The sequence below is a fragment of the Fistularia commersonii genome, chromosome 16 (assembly GCF_037954325.1).
Source record: "Fistularia commersonii isolate RoL2024-O1a breed Wild chromosome 16, RoL_Fcom_v1.0, whole genome shotgun sequence".
Classification (NCBI taxonomy): domain Eukaryota; kingdom Metazoa; phylum Chordata; class Actinopteri; order Syngnathiformes; family Fistulariidae; genus Fistularia; species Fistularia commersonii.
Window position 1 is genome coordinate 793,871 of NC_141299.1, and position 19,755 is coordinate 813,625.

The 19,755-nt window shown below is 44.5% G+C and overlaps 1 protein-coding gene across 2 annotated transcripts in view; it reads left to right on the plus strand.

Moving 5' to 3' along the window:
• Positions 1-19,755, plus strand: part of jak1 (Janus kinase 1) — a 31,111-nt gene that overhangs the window by 9,838 nt on the left and 1,518 nt on the right. Inside the window, exons 4-24 of one of the 2 annotated variants that reach the window (XM_086162445.1) lie at positions 4,385-4,538; positions 5,177-5,340; positions 5,531-5,799; positions 6,208-6,323; positions 6,821-6,988; positions 8,476-8,633; positions 8,962-9,076; positions 9,414-9,612; positions 11,859-11,968; positions 12,416-12,568; positions 13,137-13,224; positions 13,414-13,541; positions 13,663-13,801; positions 15,464-15,615; positions 16,483-16,633; positions 17,481-17,569; positions 17,684-17,876; positions 17,993-18,117; positions 18,712-18,884; positions 18,995-19,112; positions 19,195-19,305. In XM_086162445.1, coding sequence (XP_086018571.1) covers positions 4,385-4,538; positions 5,177-5,340; positions 5,531-5,799; positions 6,208-6,323; positions 6,821-6,988; positions 8,476-8,633; positions 8,962-9,076; positions 9,414-9,612; positions 11,859-11,968; positions 12,416-12,568; positions 13,137-13,224; positions 13,414-13,541; positions 13,663-13,801; positions 15,464-15,615; positions 16,483-16,633; positions 17,481-17,569; positions 17,684-17,876; positions 17,993-18,117; positions 18,712-18,884; positions 18,995-19,112; positions 19,195-19,305 — 3,073 coding nt within the window. Of the gene's footprint in view, positions 1-4,384; positions 4,539-5,176; positions 5,341-5,530; positions 5,800-6,207; positions 6,324-6,820; positions 6,989-8,475; positions 8,634-8,961; positions 9,077-9,413; positions 9,613-11,858; positions 11,969-12,415; positions 12,569-13,136; positions 13,225-13,413; positions 13,542-13,662; positions 13,802-15,463; positions 15,616-16,482; positions 16,634-17,480; positions 17,570-17,683; positions 17,877-17,992; positions 18,118-18,711; positions 18,889-18,994; positions 19,113-19,194; positions 19,306-19,755 lie in introns of those variants that run through there. The other variant, XM_086162446.1, reaches the window with a different exon arrangement.

Consider the following 19,755-nt stretch of genomic DNA (forward strand, 5'->3'; position numbering starts at 1 on the left):
GACCTTGTTGCGATGACAAATATATATTTAAAGTTAATCAAGTCATGAAATTGCAATGAACTAGCTTCCGGTATGCTTTCTTTTGGAAATATTCTACCCAAATTGAAGGATACAAAACAACCTGGAAATTTACGTCCTGCTTTACATCACAGACAAAGATTCTCTTGTTGGTCCTGCTGCAGCCAATCACGCTATACTTCTTGTAGTATTTAGTATTTTGTGTTGAACCAACCTCTGTGGATCGATGAAAGAACAGGTACTGCATGTTTCAAACAAACTAAAAGCCACGCGCTTGCCTTCATTTATGTAGTTTACTTGTTTCTCACAGTATTTTTTTTTAAAGTGATTTATTGCTATTTATGGTTATTTTACAGTGATCTTTACTGGAGCAACAGTCATCCAAAAAAATTTTGCAGGGTTTTCAGTTGATTTTTCTTCCTGACTGACTGACAAACTCCTTGGTTATTCAGGTGGTTTGTTGCATATTTCATTTTTTAATATCATTATTGATTTTTCTGTATATTCCTATTTGACATTTTTTCCATTATTCATTTGCATTATGCAATGCCGTTCTATTAATTTTGACTGTAGTAGACAAGCTTGTTGTATTAAAATAAACACATCCTTTAAAAATATAAAACCTAATTAAATGTGCCTCACTGGGGATGTAATTTCTAAAAGCCTACGTTCAGTCATACATTTTCACTTTGTTCCTTTTCAACATTATTCTCAGACAGGTAACATTTCATGCAAAGAGTAAAAAAAGTGTGGTGTGAATTCTACTTCCTTCCTATGGAGGGAGCGCAGCCATGCACAGAGCCTAACTGTGGCACAGGTTTTGTGTTTGCATGCGTCTTTTTTTTAGTCGGAGCCTTTGTTGTGCACCGCAGTTTTATCGCATACACAGGCGGAGTATTGTGGTCAAGTTTTGATATGCCTGCAGTCCTTAAGCACAGACCATGGAAGCGAAAACACATGCAATTTCTTTGCTAGTTTGATTTGGAAACCTCTTTACTACAAGACTGTAAATCATTAGCAATCTAAAAGTTTCACTGATTCATTTATTTTCCTACTGCTCGTCCTGGGTTGGTCAGCAATGTATGTAATCCCCTTTACTGCCTTCTGAGTGAATCTCCAAGGAGTACCTCTGACAGGATGTATCCAGAGGGAGGTGTTCCCCTTACCATCCCAACTAATTCCCTCCAAAGTAAAAGAATAGTGCCATGCCACCCTGTGGAGGAAACCTAGCATCCTCCATGTTGCCCTTAATTCTTCATGTGTCTGGGCAAACACACACACACACACACACACACACACACACACACACATACACATACACAAACACACACACTAACACACAAACACACATTCTTGTTGTGGCAACTAGATTTGAATTTTTTCACTTGAAGTCCTCGTCCCAGTGGCTTCTTCACTTCTGATGACCAGTGGGGAGTGTCCAAATACAACTGCTAGAAACTTATGGTTTCTTGTTCACGATAAACAAGCCACTGAGGCTTCTTAGAACTGAAGAAGCCTCTCAGATGAGGGGTGAAACGTCCTCAAGTGAAGAAATTCAAGTCTAGTTGCCACGACAAGAAGATTTCCGCAAGAATTCACCGTGACCTGGATGACTGAGAACCTCCACAGGCATGTCCTTGAGCAACAATAGCAATCAAATGACCCTTCTGCCAAATGTGACGCTTTAGGCGCTTCAACTTTCACTCAGTCCAGACTTTTCCCTCTGAAATCTCGCTTGCTACTTTGGCTTCACAGCATATTTTGAAGAGCCGTCCTTTCTCACTCGACAAAGAAAAAAATTCTTACCCACTTTCGCCTCACCTTGTTCTGTCTTAGAAGAACTGCATTTCTTTTTTTCGCTTTGGCTTGCTGACTGGCTGTCCCACTGCCTGTTGGTTTGGCCAAAATGAGGCGTTAGCAGCTTTTACTTCTCTTAACTCAACTGCATGGTTAGCTCACCTACAAAACAGCAACACTGATTGGCTGCGCAAGTAAATACACTATATGGCCAAAAGTATTCACTCACTTGCAGTGACTTGCATATGAACTTAAGTGACATCCCATTCCGAATACTCAGGGTTCAATGTGACATCGGGCCGCCCTTTGCAGCTAGAACAGCTTCAACTCTCCTGGGAAGGCTGTCCATAAGGTTCAGGAGTGTGTATATGGGAATTTTCGATAATGCACAAATGGGCCTCTGGAAGCAGAAGCGAACTTGTGAGGTCACTCTGATGTTGGGCAAGAAGCCCTTGCTCTCAGTCTCTGTTCTAATTCATCTTAAAGGTGTTCTATGGGGTTGAGGTCAGGACTCTGTGCAGGTCAGTCAAGTTCATCCGCACTGGATTCTGTCATCCATGACTTAATGAACTTTGCTTTGTGCACAGTCATGTTGGAAAAGGAAGGGGCCAGCTCCAAACTATTCCAGCAAAGTTGGGTGCATGGAATTGCCCAAAATGTCTTGGTATGCTGAAACTTTCAGAGTTATGGTTTGAACGTGTCTCCAGTGCTCTGGAGTTCAATGTTGGCTTGCTTTACACCACTGCATTTGATGTTTTGCATTGCACTTGGTGATGTGTGGCTTGGATTTAGCTGCCTGGGCATGGAAACCCATTCCATGAAGCTTTCTATGCACTGTTCTTTAGCAAATCTGAAGGGCACATAAAGTTTGGAGGTCTATACTGATTGTCTCTGCAGAAAGTTGGAAACCTCTTGGCCCGATGCGCCTCAGCATTTGCTGACCCTGTGCCACAAGTTCACGTGGCCTACCACTTTGTGGCTGTTGTTACCAAACACTTCCATGTTCTTCTAATACAGCTGAAAGTGTAATATTTAGGAGTGAGGAAATTTCACGACTGGATTTGTTGCACAGGTGCATCCTATCACAGTTCCACACTGGGATTCACTGAGCTCCTGAGAGCGACCCATTCTTTCACAAATTTTTGTAAAACCAGTCTGCATGCCTCGGTGCTTGATTTTATACACCAATGGCCATGTAAGGGATTGGAACACCTGTTTCTAATTATTTGGTTAGGTGAGTGAATACTTTTGGCCATATAGTGTACGTGTGAGCTGCATCATATCATTGGCTGGACAGTGTTTTACTGTAGTTTCCACTTTGCAAAATGCAAAATGGCACAGAATGAGCGATGTGTTTATTTTACTCACAGTTCAGGTTGGATGAGCCATTGCATCCAAGGCCTTGTTCTTCCTATGATGACACAGTGGTCATAAAAATAGTGGAGGTTCAATCACTGGAACATTAAGACCTTTGCTTCCTGGATCTGCATTTCTGCTGAGGACATTCAGGTCTATTTGTCCACTTCACAGTCCACTCCACACTCACTCATCCCCTAGAATATGTTTTCAGTCACATAGCATTTCATAAATAGTCATACATAAAAGTATACAAGAGGCAACATAATACTTCCTGCCCAAGTATTCTTGTGTTGTTGTGATTTCAGCATTGTGTTTCCAAAGGAGGGGTTGTAATGAGAGACATCTGGTCGGCGTGTAAATCTTGTGCACTCGCAATGCACGTTGTTTTGGGTCATTTCCACCAACTGACCATTGTTGGCCATTTGTGAAACATTTCTTGTATTGTGAGATAAAAACTAGGACAATTTGAGCAGGCAAGACCAGAAATATTTGCAGTTGAGTTTAAACTCAGGTACAACTGGGTGTCATCAATTCTTCCAATTGCTTAAATTTATTTTTTTTCATCTTGCATCACCCTATTGTTGAGATGAATATGCCATTATCATTTATAACCCTTGATTTATAATGTTTCTTTAAGGGATTCCTCTCTGAAGAGCATTGTTAATATCTGTAATTAAATTTGTCATGTTGACAGCTCATGCAAATCCCTGTGGCCTTGCTTCGAGGAGGAAGAGAACTGTATTTGCATGTGGAATAAAAGCTGGGCATATCAAGATTCCAAACATTTTCCTTTCCAAAGATATGGGTTTCTTTTGGATTCTGCAGATAATTGTTTTCAGGTCCAATGTAGAACTGTATCCTCTGCACTACAGCGCTGATGGCGTCTTTAATAACATTTACAGTGCTTGGCGTTATGATTGGAATGATGACATGACTTGATATGCTGCATACTTAAGTGCAATGATGAGATCACAATACCGCAGTTTTAATAGATAAGATAAAGCCAGCTGCTCGCCTTGTCATCATGCTTTGCTTCACAAATATGCATCTACTGTGATTCAAGGCACAATTTACAGCAATAGTGTGTTTAATTAATTAAATTGGGTTCTTCTATTCAGTTGTCATCCAGATTATGTCTTCTTCCCTTGTTTGTCATGCTGAACATACTTGCTTATTTGTATCTGCATTTAACTAGCTTGCGGTTTTGCAGGTTTTATTTCAGAAACTGGCATGGCACCACAGAAGGAGAGTCTCCCGTTTGGAGACACTGCATCAGTAAACTTAGAGGAGGCACGAGCACCCAGAAAGTGCCTGAAGGGACCCCGCTTTTAGATGCTCCATCCCTAGAGTACCTGTTTTTCCAGGTAACTTGTGTGTATGTGTGTGTGTGTGTGTGTGTGTGTGTGTGTGTGTGTGTGTGTGTGTGTGTGTGTGTGTGTGTGTGTGTGTGTGTGTGTGTGTGTGTGTGTGTGTGTAGAGTTGTTAAACAGAACAGTATGTGATAAAGTTCAAACTCGTCATTACCTTGACTTCACATCAATATGTTTCTTTTTGATTTATTGCATGTGTGGAAAGTAGGTCGTAAGTACATTCAGATTGAAAAGGTCACGGTTGAGTTTCAAAAACATCATGTCAAAGAAAACGTCTGTGAGGAATGCCAGAGGAAGAGTGTTTACAATCTGCTTTCACAGTTAACGATTAGTACTGTTGTCCTTAATGGTAAAAAATGGAAAGTAGCCCCACAAATAATGACTCAAATTGAAGCTGTTGATGTTTTTAAACAGCAGTGGCCTATAGGAGCCCCTTGCCAAAAAATGAACGTGTTGGGTATTGTTGACAATTAATGAAGGAGAATACGGCCTCTAACTCAACTTTATTCGATGTAGCTATCAATACACACACCATAGTTTCACCTGAATTATTATGACGCTTCCAATGTTTGGCTGTATGCTTGTACATGATTGGTTTGATTTGGGGATTAATCTTGTGTTTACTTTCTTAGGGTCAGCATGACTTCCAGACAGGCCTGGTCCCGCTGAAGACGTCCCACTGCGAGGCGGAGCAACATGACATAGAAAACGAGTGCTTGGGCATGGCTGTGCTCGCCATCACCCATCACGCCATGAATAGGAATATTCCCCTTCCCACCGTTTCTCAGGAAATCAAGTAATATACCCATGCAAAGCCTAATTCTATCAATAACGATTGTTCTGGACCTTTAGTGTATTGTCTCATTTTAGATGGGATTGATTCTAAACTGCTGAAGAACTAAATGGTGCATATGTTGATCTGTTAAAATTGAGTTTATCCCTAGTAATATCATCTTTATTTTTCAATTTGACCATTTTCCCAACAGTTACAAATGTTTCATCCCAGAAAAGTTGAACCAAACCATCAAGCAACGCAACATTCTGACCCGCACCCGCATTAACAATGTCTTCAAGAAGTTTCTCAAAGATTTCAAACGCCGAACCGTCAACGACAGTAACATCACAATGTATGACCTGAAGATTAAATACCTGGCCACGCTGGAGGGTTTGAGCAGTGGCATGGGCACTGAACTCCTGGAGCCCATCTCGCTAAGTGTGACACAGGAGGGAGAGCTCAGCAATGGAGTTTATAATGGTGAGATTTAAGGAGATTATCGTGTGCCAGTTTGAATTAGCAGCTTCTTTGTGATTTCACACAAACAAAGGGTCTAAGTGTAGCAGTCCTCGAGGACTTGATATAGCACCAGCACTGGAGATTTGGCTCCAGATGGAATCTTGTGGTCCGTTTGGAGTGTTTGCATGCCCGTGGTTTCTTGCTGAAAGAAAAATAAGTTGACTTCTGATGTGAATATGCAAGAACTGCGTGTGAGTCATTCCATAATCAACAATCATAACAGTATGACGTTGATGAGTTCCCTGTCTATCTGAAAACATCTCATCATTGTTTTGTCTTTCTCAGAAAGAAAAAATAAGACAGTATATTCCTTGAAATGTAAATCAGTCTGTGTTCTCACAGTGTTTAACGTTTTTCTGTGATTCCTAGCTTACTACAACCACATCCAGAGACAAAGTCAGAGTCAGACTGTGGATCTGGGCCATGACATGCAAGTTTTGGTGACTGGAGTCACTGGCATATCCTGGAGGAAGAAGCCTACTTCAGTAAGTGGATTCCTGTTTTGAAACCTTCTCAAGGTCCTCCACTGTTGCGGTTGTCAAATGAAGTCGGAGTTAAGAAGTAAACTTCAATGAACCTGCAATTGACTGATGCGATCTCCGTTGTAATACCTAACTGCAAGGAACTGACAATATTGGCATGAAAAGTCCTCATATCGGTGTCTGGCTTATGCCTGTTTTCAGCTTATTGTTCTTGTTCATTTCAACTTCGCTTCGTATTCAGTTCTTCACGCTTCTGTTATTGGGATTCAGTACCCCAACAAAGGATAGCATTATTTGAGAAAACTCAAGACTTGTACAAGTTCTTGGCATTTAGTGGTGTTCTTACTTTATTTAGATTTTTGACTTTGAAGAATGAAATCATTTCTACTTTTCATATCTATGCATATCAAGTTTCATCTGACCGGTTTTGTCAATCCTTGGATTGTTTTCAAGCTGAAGTCCCATCTGTATGCACACTTTGTCCATTTGTCTTTTCATAGGGGCCTGTGATGTCCAAGGAAAAGTCAAAGAAGCACGAGGTGGATTGTCAGCACAAGAAGAAGGAGGTGGATGAAGGCTGGGTGCTGTTCTGCGACTTCCACGAGATCACACACACCGTCATTAAAGAGGCAACAGTCACCATCTACAAGCAGGACAATAAACGGATGGTACACACTCACACAGGGCAAAGCAGCTGACACTATTCTATCAGTGGCTAAACCCCCAGACTGTCTACCCCACCTAAATCGGTGTTGTCTGTTATGATGCCTTAGCTCTAATTTCTGGAATATTAATCGTATTGATCTGCTAATCTACTTTTTATTCACTGCCCAGTACAAATTTTTATGAGCCACCTTCAGGCTAAGACTAGGTGCAGACTTATCTCACTCCCCTGGATGTCTGTAGCTAAACCTTGAACCAACAAGGGTAATAGGATTTGTGACGATGAAAATTTGTTTCCGATTAGAGCACCGGAAAAAAGGAAACTTTCTAGACAACGAAAGTTTAACGTGCTGCGTCTCTGTCAGGTTTCAAAGTAATAAATGCAAACCAGGTTCAGTGGTGACGGCCAAGCAGATTCAGAGGGGCTTTGCACAGTCGCAGCCATTTTGTGTTAAAAAAATTAGTCGTGTCATCGGCCGTTCTCCTTGTGTATTTTGGCATCAATCTGAACTGTTTTGAGTGAACTGGTTAGCGGGTTAGCGACACTAGTTCGAAATCCAAACAACTGAGAGGAGCTGCTAGAAAGATCTGCAGAGTGAAATGAAACTTCTAGAGCTTCATCTGGTTGCCAGGCTACAGTATCACATTTTAGTGAAATCTAGTGAGTAATAGTCTTGCAAAATGGAGTATGTCTGCTGTCAAGAGTCAGCTACAATTCAGCCGCCGGGCTCGGTGCATCACAGCTGCAGAATGAATCCGATTGTATGGTTCTGTATTGCAACACATTTTTGGCCTCATTTCTGCTGGATGACCGTTTTAAATAGTTTTTCGGTATGCAACGTTTTAGACAAGAGTTTGTGAGCTTGCTCTGTAAGCGCCTTTGGCCACCCACTGCAGTGATTTCACGAGACTTGTAGCCTCATGTCATGTTTATGTGATTTGGAAAAGCTTTTCTTTGTTACACGTGTAATATTTGGCTTTGGTTTCTGTCGCAACGAACAAGCTGCTCCCCTTATCCAGAACTGAAAATGCAGCAATGCTTTTCCACTGCAATGTGTTATTATGTACCAGTACAATTAATCAACACCTAGCACTCCTCACAAAACCTGTTTTGGGCAGACCTTTTTTTTCCCCATCACTTGTGGTTAAATACTTTAAACAGAAATGGCATGAACAAGCTTGTCTTGTTGCTTTGAGATAACCATCAGACTAACTGCCTGAAAATCTGACATATTTGCCTTTCTGCAGATTACCATAAGCCAGCCTGAACAGTTGGGAGAGCAGCAGTTTTAGCCTCCAGACAGTCATTTCCTTGCTGTAATCAGTAGGCCAATTGGAAAAATGCGTTGCTTGCTGACCCGGTCAGCCGCCTCTCGTCACCATGGATGATCATTTATATTTTAGCAATGTTGTACCTGCTGTTCTACCTGCTTGGACCATGACTCACGCACCCTCCGACCTCCTCCTGTCTCTTCATCTCATGTCCCTGTAGGAGATGAAAATGGCGTCTCGAGCCAAAGCGCTGTCCTTCGTAGCACTTGTGGACGGGTACTTCAGGCTGACCGTGGATGCTCATCATTTCCTGTGCAAGGAGGTGGCTCCCGCTTCGGTGGTGGACAACATCAACAACAGCTGCCACGGACCAATCAGGTTTGCATTGTCGTCGGATTGTTCGCGCTCAACTCGGTCATGTACCGTATACTGGAAATATGCTGTGATTGAACCAAAGCTGCTTCCTTCCGCTGCTTTTGACAAAATATTTCCAGTTATATCTGTGTCATGTTTCATTTATGTATGCCGACATCCCCTGTTTAAATGTAGAAAAAAAAAGGATTTGCAACAACAAATGAAATTCTATTTTTTTGGTCAGAGGGTTAAACTTAAAAATGAGATCCTTATATTCAAAAGACTCCGGTGAAAATAATTAGACAGATAAAACACATTCTGCTGTTTAAAACCTGTGCTTTCTGCCGCCCAGTACGGAGTACGCCATCCAGAAGCTGCGTCAAGAGGGAAATAAGGACGGAACTTACATCCTTCGCTGGAGCTGCACTGACTACCACTACATCATCATCACCGTGGTCTGCTCTGAGGTACACTCATTCACTGTCAACGCTTTTCTGGAAACTCCGGACCCTATCTCATAGTTCCTGGTCGTAGTAAAAAAATCATCCGATTCTGACAGGCATAAATGAATTCTCCCTGATTATTGGATGTGACCGTTCATGTATTTTGCTATTTAACTTCAATCTCTCTGCTAATCGTTGTCTTTTCCCTTTTAAGTCTTTATTCCATGTGCCTCAGGCTCATCTTGCCTGTTCTCCCTCCAGGTGAAATGGATGCTCTCAGAGACAGCTGATCATCTTTCACCATCCTCGTCCCCCATCCCAATGCCGTAAAACCCTCTCGTTAATGTGTTTCTCCGTCTAGATGGACCCGCAGGAGTCTCGTCAAATTCCACAGTATAAAAACTTCCAGATTGAGGTGGCCTCAGATGGCTTCAGCCTGTACGGCACTGACATGGTGCAGCCCTCTCTGGGGAACCTGCTGGAGCAACTCAGATGCCAGAACCTTCGCTCAGATAATCTGTATTTCCAACTGCTTCGTTGCTGCCCTCCCCAGCCAAGAGGTAAGTCTAATGAAGCTACTGGCATTGTTCAGAGACTGTGTTTGGGATGGAAATATGATCTGTAATTATCAGGTCGGGGTCTTCTGTTGTCAGATCTTGCTGTAGCAACTGGGGGTTATTTGGCTCGATGGCGAAGTGTCGCATCCAGACGAGGCTTCTTCAATAGCAGGAATGCCCTGCAGCCTGGTGGAACTGGAGAAGCCTGTCGGACGAGTAGCTATAGATCAAAAGGACACTTATGAATAAATAATACTTATTAACTAGAAAATTATTTTGTGGCTAATTTTCACAGTAAAAGATCTGGCCTTGGACATGGATGATTCTGTGGGTCATTCTGGTTTATACCTTCTGACAGTTGCAGGGGACGGTGTGTTTTTTCCCCTGGAAATGCTCTTACCTTCCATATCCACCTCGAAACTTAAGAACCATTTCACAGGATTGGATCTGAATCATCGCTGCTCTTTCATATATCTCAATTTACCTCAAATTACCGCAAATTGCTCTACAAGAAAATAGTGCTTTTTAAAGCTGAAAAACAAAAAAGTGTCAAAAGTTTGAAGTATTTTTGAAATCCTGTGTTTTGATTGTCGTTGCCTCGCGCAAACAACAGGGATCAGGTTGCTTCTCACATGTGAAGTAGTGCTGGTGATACAAACAACATGTATGTTGCGTGCGTTTGTGTTCGCATTTGTGCGTTTCAGTGTCTGTCTCAGGAAGAGAGTTGTATATGTGGGTTTCCGGCGCCAAAATAACACTAGTGTTTACTCCACTCAGTAAAAGGTGGGGGTGGCGGTGTAAACGTGCGCTTGGATGTGTGGGGCTGGTGCTGTTAGTGTGGGCTGTGCGGTGCTGATTAGCATCATAGCCCACGGCTGTTTAAATTTAGGCATGTTTCTGTTTAAGGGCTAGAACGTGGACTGAAGCTTCTCCTGTCTCTTCAAATATCAATGATGTACTGCATAGTGTCGGGGTTGCTTCCGTAACATCTCAGGTCTAAGTGCACAAGGCTCTCTTGTATATCTGGGGGGATTTGTTTTTGCAGTGATGTTCTGCAGTGATGAGAGGGCGCTTGACTGCCTTTTTCAACTTGCTTTGCAGCTATTCCACTGCCTGTGGTAGAACCAGAACTATTGTGTCTGTCAGGGTCCAGACGAAAATGAAGACCACCTGATAATGTTGTCTTGCGATGAAGAATTAAAGGACAGAGTCGATTTAAATTGTCAAAAGTGCAGATTGTCATTGTATAAAAAGGCCCGGTGTGTTTTGTGTTTGTTGACATTTTGAGCAGCACATGAGCAACATCCCTCTGGAAGTGATTTCAACACGAAATGTGTTCACTGTGAATTTGACATAAAAAAAAAAAATCAATCAGTTCATGGTTTGAAAGATGCTGGACATGCTCTATGAATTACTTGATGAATCATACAATTGATTGTCCTCAAAAAGAACATCAGCATCAATAGAAAGCAGGCTCTTCTGTAACATGTTGTTGATAAATCGAATGCATTGTCATAGCTTCCTTGCAATAAACCCAAAGTGCCAAACGGTGAATGCAGAAATGACCAATGAGAGATTAAGTGTTTTGGAAAAAAACACAATTACCACTTCTGTTCCTATTGATGATCTTTTTATGGCACCTGCATAAGTTTAACCTGAAAACGAGTTACTGAAAAGCTGTCTAAATATTCTTTGACAATGAGCGCACCATGAAGCTGAGATATAGATCCTTTTTTTTTCCCCTTCTTCAACCACGGTGTACTCGTTTTTGTCACAACACAGACAACCACATGCACGAATAGTTCCCCGACAGGCACAAAGATACGTTTTAACTTCATCCTCCCACACACAGCGCTCTTCATACCCCCCACAAACAAAAAAACAGAATCAGTGTGGTTACCCAACCTGAATAGCTGGTCACATCTTTGCCACAGTGACGCAACAGGTGGGGACTTGTTTGTCCACAGGTAAACAACAGTAAGACTGAATTCCCATCCGTATCTGTCCATCAGCTGCATCCTTCCAGACCACTTAAGACGCCCCAGGTTTACCTTATAAAGTGTGTCTGCTTCTCTTTTTGGCAGACCTCGTTGTTGCTGTTTGAATGCAGCGAAGACTTTTCATACCGCCGTTACAATAACATGGCCTTGATAACAACCCAGCAAAAGCTGTCAGGGTTTATCGAACGGAGACGAAACAAGAAAATGTAAGTCTTGGGTAAATACGTGTGCGTGTTCTCTGTGCCGCAGAGGTTTCCAATCTGCTCGTTGTGACCAAAGGCCGAGAGCTGGTCACCCAGTCGCCTAGGCAGGACAGCCAGCTCAGCTTCCATCGCATTCTCAAGGAAGAAATTGAAGAGGTACTTCTTCCCATTTCCTTTGCTTCTGCTCACGATGTGGCACCAGGCTGTTTCCAGGTCATACATAGGATTAAGAGTTCATGACACGATCTAGTAAAATATTTGGAGAGATAAAAACAAACTTGAACGTCTTTCTTGCATTGAACTAAAGATCCTAGCATGTTGCGTAGACTAATACAAAGTGCAGCTATGTTTTTCTGCCTAGTGGTCTTTTCCTAGTTCTCCTAAAGACATTTAAAGCCTGTTCTCCTTTTTTTGTACCTATACAGACTTAAACCCTTTTCCGTGCCTGTCCTTGAGCAAACCTATTATGAAAAGCTCTATAGTCTCAGTGGAGGGCCTTGCAGTTGGCAGCGATGGGTGTCGTTCTGTTCGAGCTACTCTTATCATTCAGGGCAGAACTATTTCACGTAATGCTCCATGTTCCCGGCACCCTGCTCTTACCAGGTGGAGCACCTCGGCCTGGGCACCAGAACCAACATCTACTCCGGCACGCTGCGGGTAAAGAGCGAGGAGGACGAGGATGCAGGCTACTCAGTCCCCCAGGAGGTCAAGGTGGTCCTCAAACTGCTGGGATCCGGACACAGGGACATTTCCCTGGTGAGATACATGCTGAAGACTTTTACTGCGGTCCAGCCTGCATTTTTGAAACAACCCCAAAATGATCTGTGAATAACATGTCAAAGCTCAGTACTGAATTGGTTTCGTTAGCATGGCTTACCCTAATAGACAGCAAGCGAAGTAAGCTTCATTTTAATTATACTAAGCAAAATGTTTACTTCACGCACAGGCTCAGAAAACCACTGCTTTTCTCAGGGACAAGAATTCATACCAATCCATGTCTTATAAGTTTTCAAAGTGAAAGCGTGACAGCATTACAGGTCAGCGATCATTTTGCACCACGAATGACGAGATGTTGATTGTGGAAGTGGACAAAGAAAATTTCCGGAAACGTCAGCAGAAAAGAAAAACCAAAACACCCTTACTTGGAATAGAAGCGCACATTGTTATCAGGAGAAAAACAAGAGCAAGTTCTTGACTTGCTGTTGTGTTTATCCATGCGAGACTATTGTGTAACCGCGTGGCTCTTGGCTTGGGCTCGTTTTGTAACTGCGGCGATAAATCTGTCATGTGACATCTTGGGTCACCTTTGACATTTCATTTGCAGGCTTTCTTTGAAACGGCCAGCATGATGCAGCAACTGTCCCACAAACACATTGTGCTTCTCTATGGAGTGTGTGTCCGCCAGCAGGAGAGTAAGTGAATCCAAGAACCCTGGCCGATGTCTAGCTAGTCTTCACAGACTCCACAATGCATAGAAACTACTTTTAGTGCATTAACGTGCTAGTGTCATAACTAGCTAACTTCTGTGCATTCGTAGTCCCAAACACAGCTTGTGTTTGGGGCTTTTGTCTCCAATCAATACCTCTTTTGTGTCCGACCAGATATCATGGTGGAGGAGTTTGTCCAACTGGGACCTCTGGACTTGTTCATGAAGAGACAGCAGAGCCCACTCAGCACGCCGTGGAAGTTCCAGGTGGCCAAACAGCTGGCATCAGCTCTCAGCTATTTGGTGAGGAAGAAAAAGAAAACAACTCAAAAGACTGCGTACAGAGAAACACAGTGTTTTCCAGTGTATGAGTGCACAAGGGAGATTAGCGGGCAAAGATTTCATTCTGCGTGTGTTCTTGTAGGAGGACAAAAAGCTGGTCCACGGCAATGTGTGCGCTAAGAATGTCCTCCTGGCCAGAGATGGACTGGGCACTGATGAAGGAGGGCCCTTTATCAAACTCAGTGACCCAGGAATACCAATCACCGTTCTCAGCACAGAGGGTGAGTATGCACACACACACACAGACACATACAAACGCGACATTTGGAAAGTTTCACAACTTCCTCTGTCTTTTTGTCAGTGTCTATGTGGGCTCGTGTTGAACTTCAACACTGAGCTGCTCCACACTGAACCCGTTGCCCTGAACTAAACTTTCATGACTCTTGCGTCACCGTCTCTTCAAACATGTATGCGCATGAACAGGTGCAGAGGGCCATTTGGGCATCATTTGGTTCGTAACGGCTTAATGTAGGTTCAGAGAAGATGGCAGCGCCAGGGTGTCTCTTGTTTCTGCCTGTGTGTTGGGGCTTGGGGGGGGGTCACTTGATAGAACTGCGTGTTTGTATAAGTGCCCCAGGAAATCGCAAGACGGACAGGTAGTACCTCTTTCCAGATGCCAGCTTTGGCGCACCTTTGGGAAAGCCCCAACCCCTTACTGTATGAAGGCATTTCTCATGGCTCTTTTGCAGAGCGGTTTAGCCGCCATTCCAGATCAGTGTACTTGCTCATTGATCGATTGAGCGCATAGTGGATATAGTGCAGAGGAGCTCGCAGGGACCTCATCTTCCCAGCAGTAATCTTTATTCTTGCTCCCTCGCCGTCTCCATCTTCGACACCTGACCGCACCATCCCTCAGGACAATGCTGCAGTACTAACACAGGCCTGCATTGTGGAACCTGTCAGATAAATATTAGTCAGCCCTGAAAATAGTATATGATAGCCTGCTGGTGGAGTCAACGGTAGAAGCTCAGACCCGGTTAATTAGACACAACGTATTTTCTTTTGAGATTCTTATCCTGATAGGCATGTGTAGAAAATGCTTAAGTCCATGAGCTCATGCTTCAATCAGTTTCTTCAGTCTTTCTGGTCCCAGCGAAGGGTTTAAACGCTAGTGGTTTAGTCTTTGTGGATGTTAAAGCCTCTGTTTGCAAAATGTTGTGATTTGCGTCAAAAGTCACACAAATTTAGCTAATCTTGCTATCTTTAGGTGAGCAATCACTCAAGAGTTAGCTAACCTTGCTGGCTTTGAGTTAGAAGTCACTCAAGATGAGCTAACTTTGCCAGCTTTCTCAAGGCTAGCAAGCATTGCTAATTTAAAATTAGAAGTCACTCAAATTTAGCTGTGTTTTCTAATTTTTGAGGTGGAAGTGACTCAAGAGGAGGAAACTTTGGTAGCTTTGTGTGAGCAATCACTCAAAGTTAGGTAACATTGCTACCTTTGAATTAGCAATCACTCACAGTTAGCTAACTTTAGTTAGAAAGTTAGAAATGACTCAAGATTAGCTAACTTTGCTAATTGAAAATTAGAAGTCACTCGAATTTAGCTGTCTTTTCTGACTCTGAGTTAGTAATCACTCAGAGTTAGCTAATTTTGCTGGCTTTGAGTCAGAAGTCACTCAAGGTGAGTGACCTGTCCATCCATTTGTCTCCTGGATGTTATCTTTATTTCTACCGATGTGTGTCAGGGTGTTGCATATAACCTGAAGCCTGTAATCCAAGATTAATACATTCCTCAGTTTGTTTCTGAACATGCAGAGAAGACAAAATTGTGTAATTTCAAATGAAGAAGAACAATTGACAAATCGATACTGTGACTGTAACCTGGCAACCGCCCTAAACTGGATCTATACGTGTATGAGCCTTTTCTTCCCTTTGCCCTGCAGCGTGTTTGCATCGCATCCCCTGGATCGCCCCGGAGTGCGTAAAGAACGTGGCCTCCCTGAGCATCGCTGCAGACAAGTGGGGCTTCGGTACCACCCTGTGGGAGATCTGCTACAACGGCGAGGTGCCCCTCAAAGAGAAGACACTAATCGAGGTAATCGCGTTTTCTTTTCCTCCGGGTCATTTTCCTGTTATAGCCCATTGACATCAATCTGGATTTCAGGAAATTTTTTTCTGACATTTAAAGGGCACTGTTTTGTCATTCACTCACGGTGTTTTCCCGTGATTTCGGGAACAATCGGACGAATGCGACAAAAATGAAAAGGGGATTGGCAAATGAATAAAAGGCTCTTAAAAACAAATTCAAATCACTATCTTTTATAGGATGGCCGAGTATATCACCTGGCTCTCCTGACACACTCCGATGTAAACCTGATTTATGTACTTCTGTTTGCTCTCTTGTGAGCGTCTGTGGTAACCGAAGCTGCACGTCCCAGTCAGTCGGCCAAACTGTCAGATGTCACAAGATGGCAGCACTGATGGTGGCAAAGGCTTAATAGGACTTGCCGGTTAATCTGGGGGGCTGGAATATATCTTTTCATGAGCTGGGAGAGCATTTACAAAAGTCAGTCAAGCATGAGCGTGCAGTCCTGTTGTCTTCACCGCAGTTTCTGCACAGTGCCGATGAACGGCTGACAGATCAGGCTGATATTCATGAAAAAGGGTGTAATCCTAGCACGTACAAGTTGGCTCGGCTGATTTTTGCGAAAGGTGCGTTTATTCCGTTTACATTTCAACCCGTTTTGTCCAGAAAATTCTTACAGAAAGTTTCACAAACACTTTGGAAAATAAATAGAGATGTGAAGGTTTCGGTCACGGCGACACCGAAATAGAAACTGCAGCTCGACTGTTTTTAATCTCACTTCCTTCGCCACTATCTCTGTTCATCTGGCCGTGCGAGTCATATCGGCTCCCGGCGTTCGCCATCTCACGCTGGCCTGTCCGTGTTCTTCTTGAGCAGAAGGAGAGGTTCTACGAGACCAACTGCCAGCTGGCCACGCCGGACTGCAAGGAGCTGGCCCAGCTCATGACCAACTGCATGAACTATGACCCCAAGAAGAGGCCCTTCTTCAGAGCCATCGTCAGAGACATCAACATGCTGGAGGAGAAAAGTATGTGTGCAGGGAACGCCCGCTTCGCTTTCAGTATTTCCAAATATAGGCCTGGATCTGAAAATCAGCCTGCAGCTGCACGGGTTTTTAATGTCTGGGCATGAAGATACGTCTGAACAACACCAACATCAACAGAGGAATGGCCTCAAATCAAGGGCCTTTCCAGATCAAATCCAGAAAGTTCTATGTCTTGATTCACCTCCTCTTGGCGAGCTTCGAGAAAGAGAGAGTTGTTTACTCGGCTCAGATGTTCATGAGGAAGTTCACTCGGTGCACTATCGCCCAATCGGCCCCTCAGATGGCCCCATGGCACAACGGTCGGCTCAGCTCTTCCACCTGCTGGCCAGAGTTAGACGCCGCAGGCCCTCAGGGGCAAATCTGACCAAAATGTCACCCCTGAGTCCCCCCCCCCCCTCCCCCCCCCCCAAAAAAAAAAATTGATTCAAAGTATTTTGAAATCCAAACTATTCTTCATTGTTAAAATGAATATAGCTGTGACATAATATTTACCTTTTATGATTGTTAGTATGCGGACCACTGCATGGTTCATTTGCATTCTGGAAAACCTTTGTCCAGTTTTTCTGTCACGTCCAAAAGGAAAAAAATTGTTAAACATGTTAAACATTTCTTTTACCCGGAAATGACGTCCCGAAAAGTGTGGGGACCCCGAAACGTGCCCTTTTTGCCGCTCTGTCCGGGCCGCTTTGACTCGGCAGGTCCCTGGGACCCCCCTATGAGATCTTCTAAGGGTGAGGTCGAGGGTTTTGAAGAAGTTCAGACGCGATCAGTCTCCTGCAGCTGCCGCTACGTCTCCATGTGTGATGGTCAGTCCCGCTTCTCTTCTCAGACCCGTCCATCTTACCCCAGCCTGTTTTCGGCGTGGATCCAACTGTGTTCGAGAAAAGGTTCCTGAGATTCATCCGAGAACTCGGCCAGGTGAGCACCTCCAACCTATCCGCTGCCTGTTTAGTCACCACCGACCAGAGAGAAGGTGCCTGAAGGAGGAACCGAAATCCAGTGAGATGTGAGATGCTGACTGATCTTTGTCAGGGTCACTTTGGGAGGGTGGACCTGTGTCGCTACGACCCCCGAGGAGACAAAACGGGTGAGCTGGTCGCCGTGAAGTCGTTGAAGCCGGAGAGCCAGGGGGAGCAGGGCAGCACCCTCTCCTGTGAGATCGACATCCTGAAGGCCCTCTACCACGAGAACATCGTCAAGTACAAGGGCATCTGCCAGGAGGAAGGTAACTTCTTCTGCTCTTGTCCTCATCCATAGTTCCATGGTGTTACGAGGCTAAGATAGAAAGTTACTCGTGAACGTTTCGCATGAATTTGTGTGTGTTTGTGTGTGAATGTGCAGGAGGACACGCCATTAAGCTGATCATGGAGTTCCTTCCCTTGGGCAGCCTGAAAGATTACCTGCCCAAGAACAAGATCAGGACCGACCTCAGGACACTGCTCAACTACTCCATCCAGATCTGCCAGGTAGGTGGCCTTCGCTGTCCACCCTCAGAGCGAGACGCCAGAGTCATGTCACGTGTTGCAGAACATGGCGGCAGAAGAATCCCAAGAAGTCCGTCTGAAGCCCGATGTTCCCTGAGGCCTTCTTCCTCGACCGCAGGGATAGAAAGGGGTTTGGGAGGGATGAATGATCTATCACTATGAAAACCAGGAGTGCGAACAGATAGACAGGTATGGCTGACATGATAGCTTGAATTATCATCAATAATGTTGGACACCTGGCGAGATGTTTCAGTAGTACAAGACACCTGAGAAGTGCAGTCATGTGCTTTTAGACAAGGAACGCAGCTCAGTTGGACATCCCGTGCATCTTAGACCTGCAGCCAACATTCCATCCAAACAAGAACAAGGAGAGAAGCAGGAGGTGTATCCACTAGCCTGAACACAAAGTCCTGTTTCTTTCACATTTTCCTCAATTCCTCCTTCACGCCGAGCTTGGCTGAGTGTCGGACCCCGACGGACTCCGCGGCCTCCAAGATAAACCCCAAACCCACCCTCCGCTGAATCCCGAACCCTTCAGCGTGTGAGATGACCTTTGTTTGCCCCTCCCTCCCCCAGGGAATGGACTACCTGGGGTCCCGCAACTACATCCACCGAGACCTTGCCGCCCGCAACGTGCTGGTGGAGAACGAGGGAACGGTGAAGATCGGAGACTTCGGCCTGACCAAGAGCCTTAAGGACAACAAGGTCTACTACACCGTCAAAGACGACCACGAGAGCCCCGTGTTCTGGTGAGTGACGGTGGAGGGGCGGAGTCAGAGGGGAGGGGTGGAGTCAGACGCAATGACTTAAACCTGCGTGAATGTGTGTGTGTGTGTGTGTGTGTGTGTGTGTGTGTCAGGTACGCTCCAGAGTGCATAACCACTTCCAGGTTCTACTTTGCCTCGGACGTCTGGTCGTTTGGCGTGACGATGTACGAGCTCATCACCTACTGTGACAGCTCCAAGAGCCCCATGATCGTCAGTGTCTGCCCTCCTCTTCTTTCCCTTCTCATCTTTAGTCCTCCTCTCAACCTGAACCCTGGTTTTCTCTTCGCCGTAGATGTTTCCCCAAATGATTGGCCGGACCCAGGGTCAGATGACCATCGTTCACCTGTTGAAGTTTCTGAGCTCCGGGAGGAGGTTGCCGCGCCCCGAAGACTGTCCGGAGCCCGTAAGGACCCCCTCCTGACACCGCTCACCTGACCTTCATCCTCGCTTCCTTGTTGTCACAAAGATCCCGGTGATATCTGACACAGATATCACCGGTATTTTAGAAAGATCTCGGTGATATCTGACACAGATATCTGACTCCATCAGCTTAAGAGTTAGGAGCGAACGGGATGAGCGTTTGTCAGCCGGCGCTCTCCGTGAAGTGGCATTTAAAGACAGTAGGATACGCGCCACCGCTAACTAGTCCAGTGAGAATCATGGAAAAACACCAGCAAGGTGTGGATTCGGCCACAAAGAGACAGAGAAGTTGTTGAGATACGGTGAGCGTGACGAGGCGTCAAAAAAGTCGCTCAAAGCCGGTCGGGTACGGTTTGATGGTTTTAAGTAGAGGAGCGGCTTCACGCCGTGCATAAATGGCGTTTAAACATAAAGTGTAGCAAAGGCAGCATTG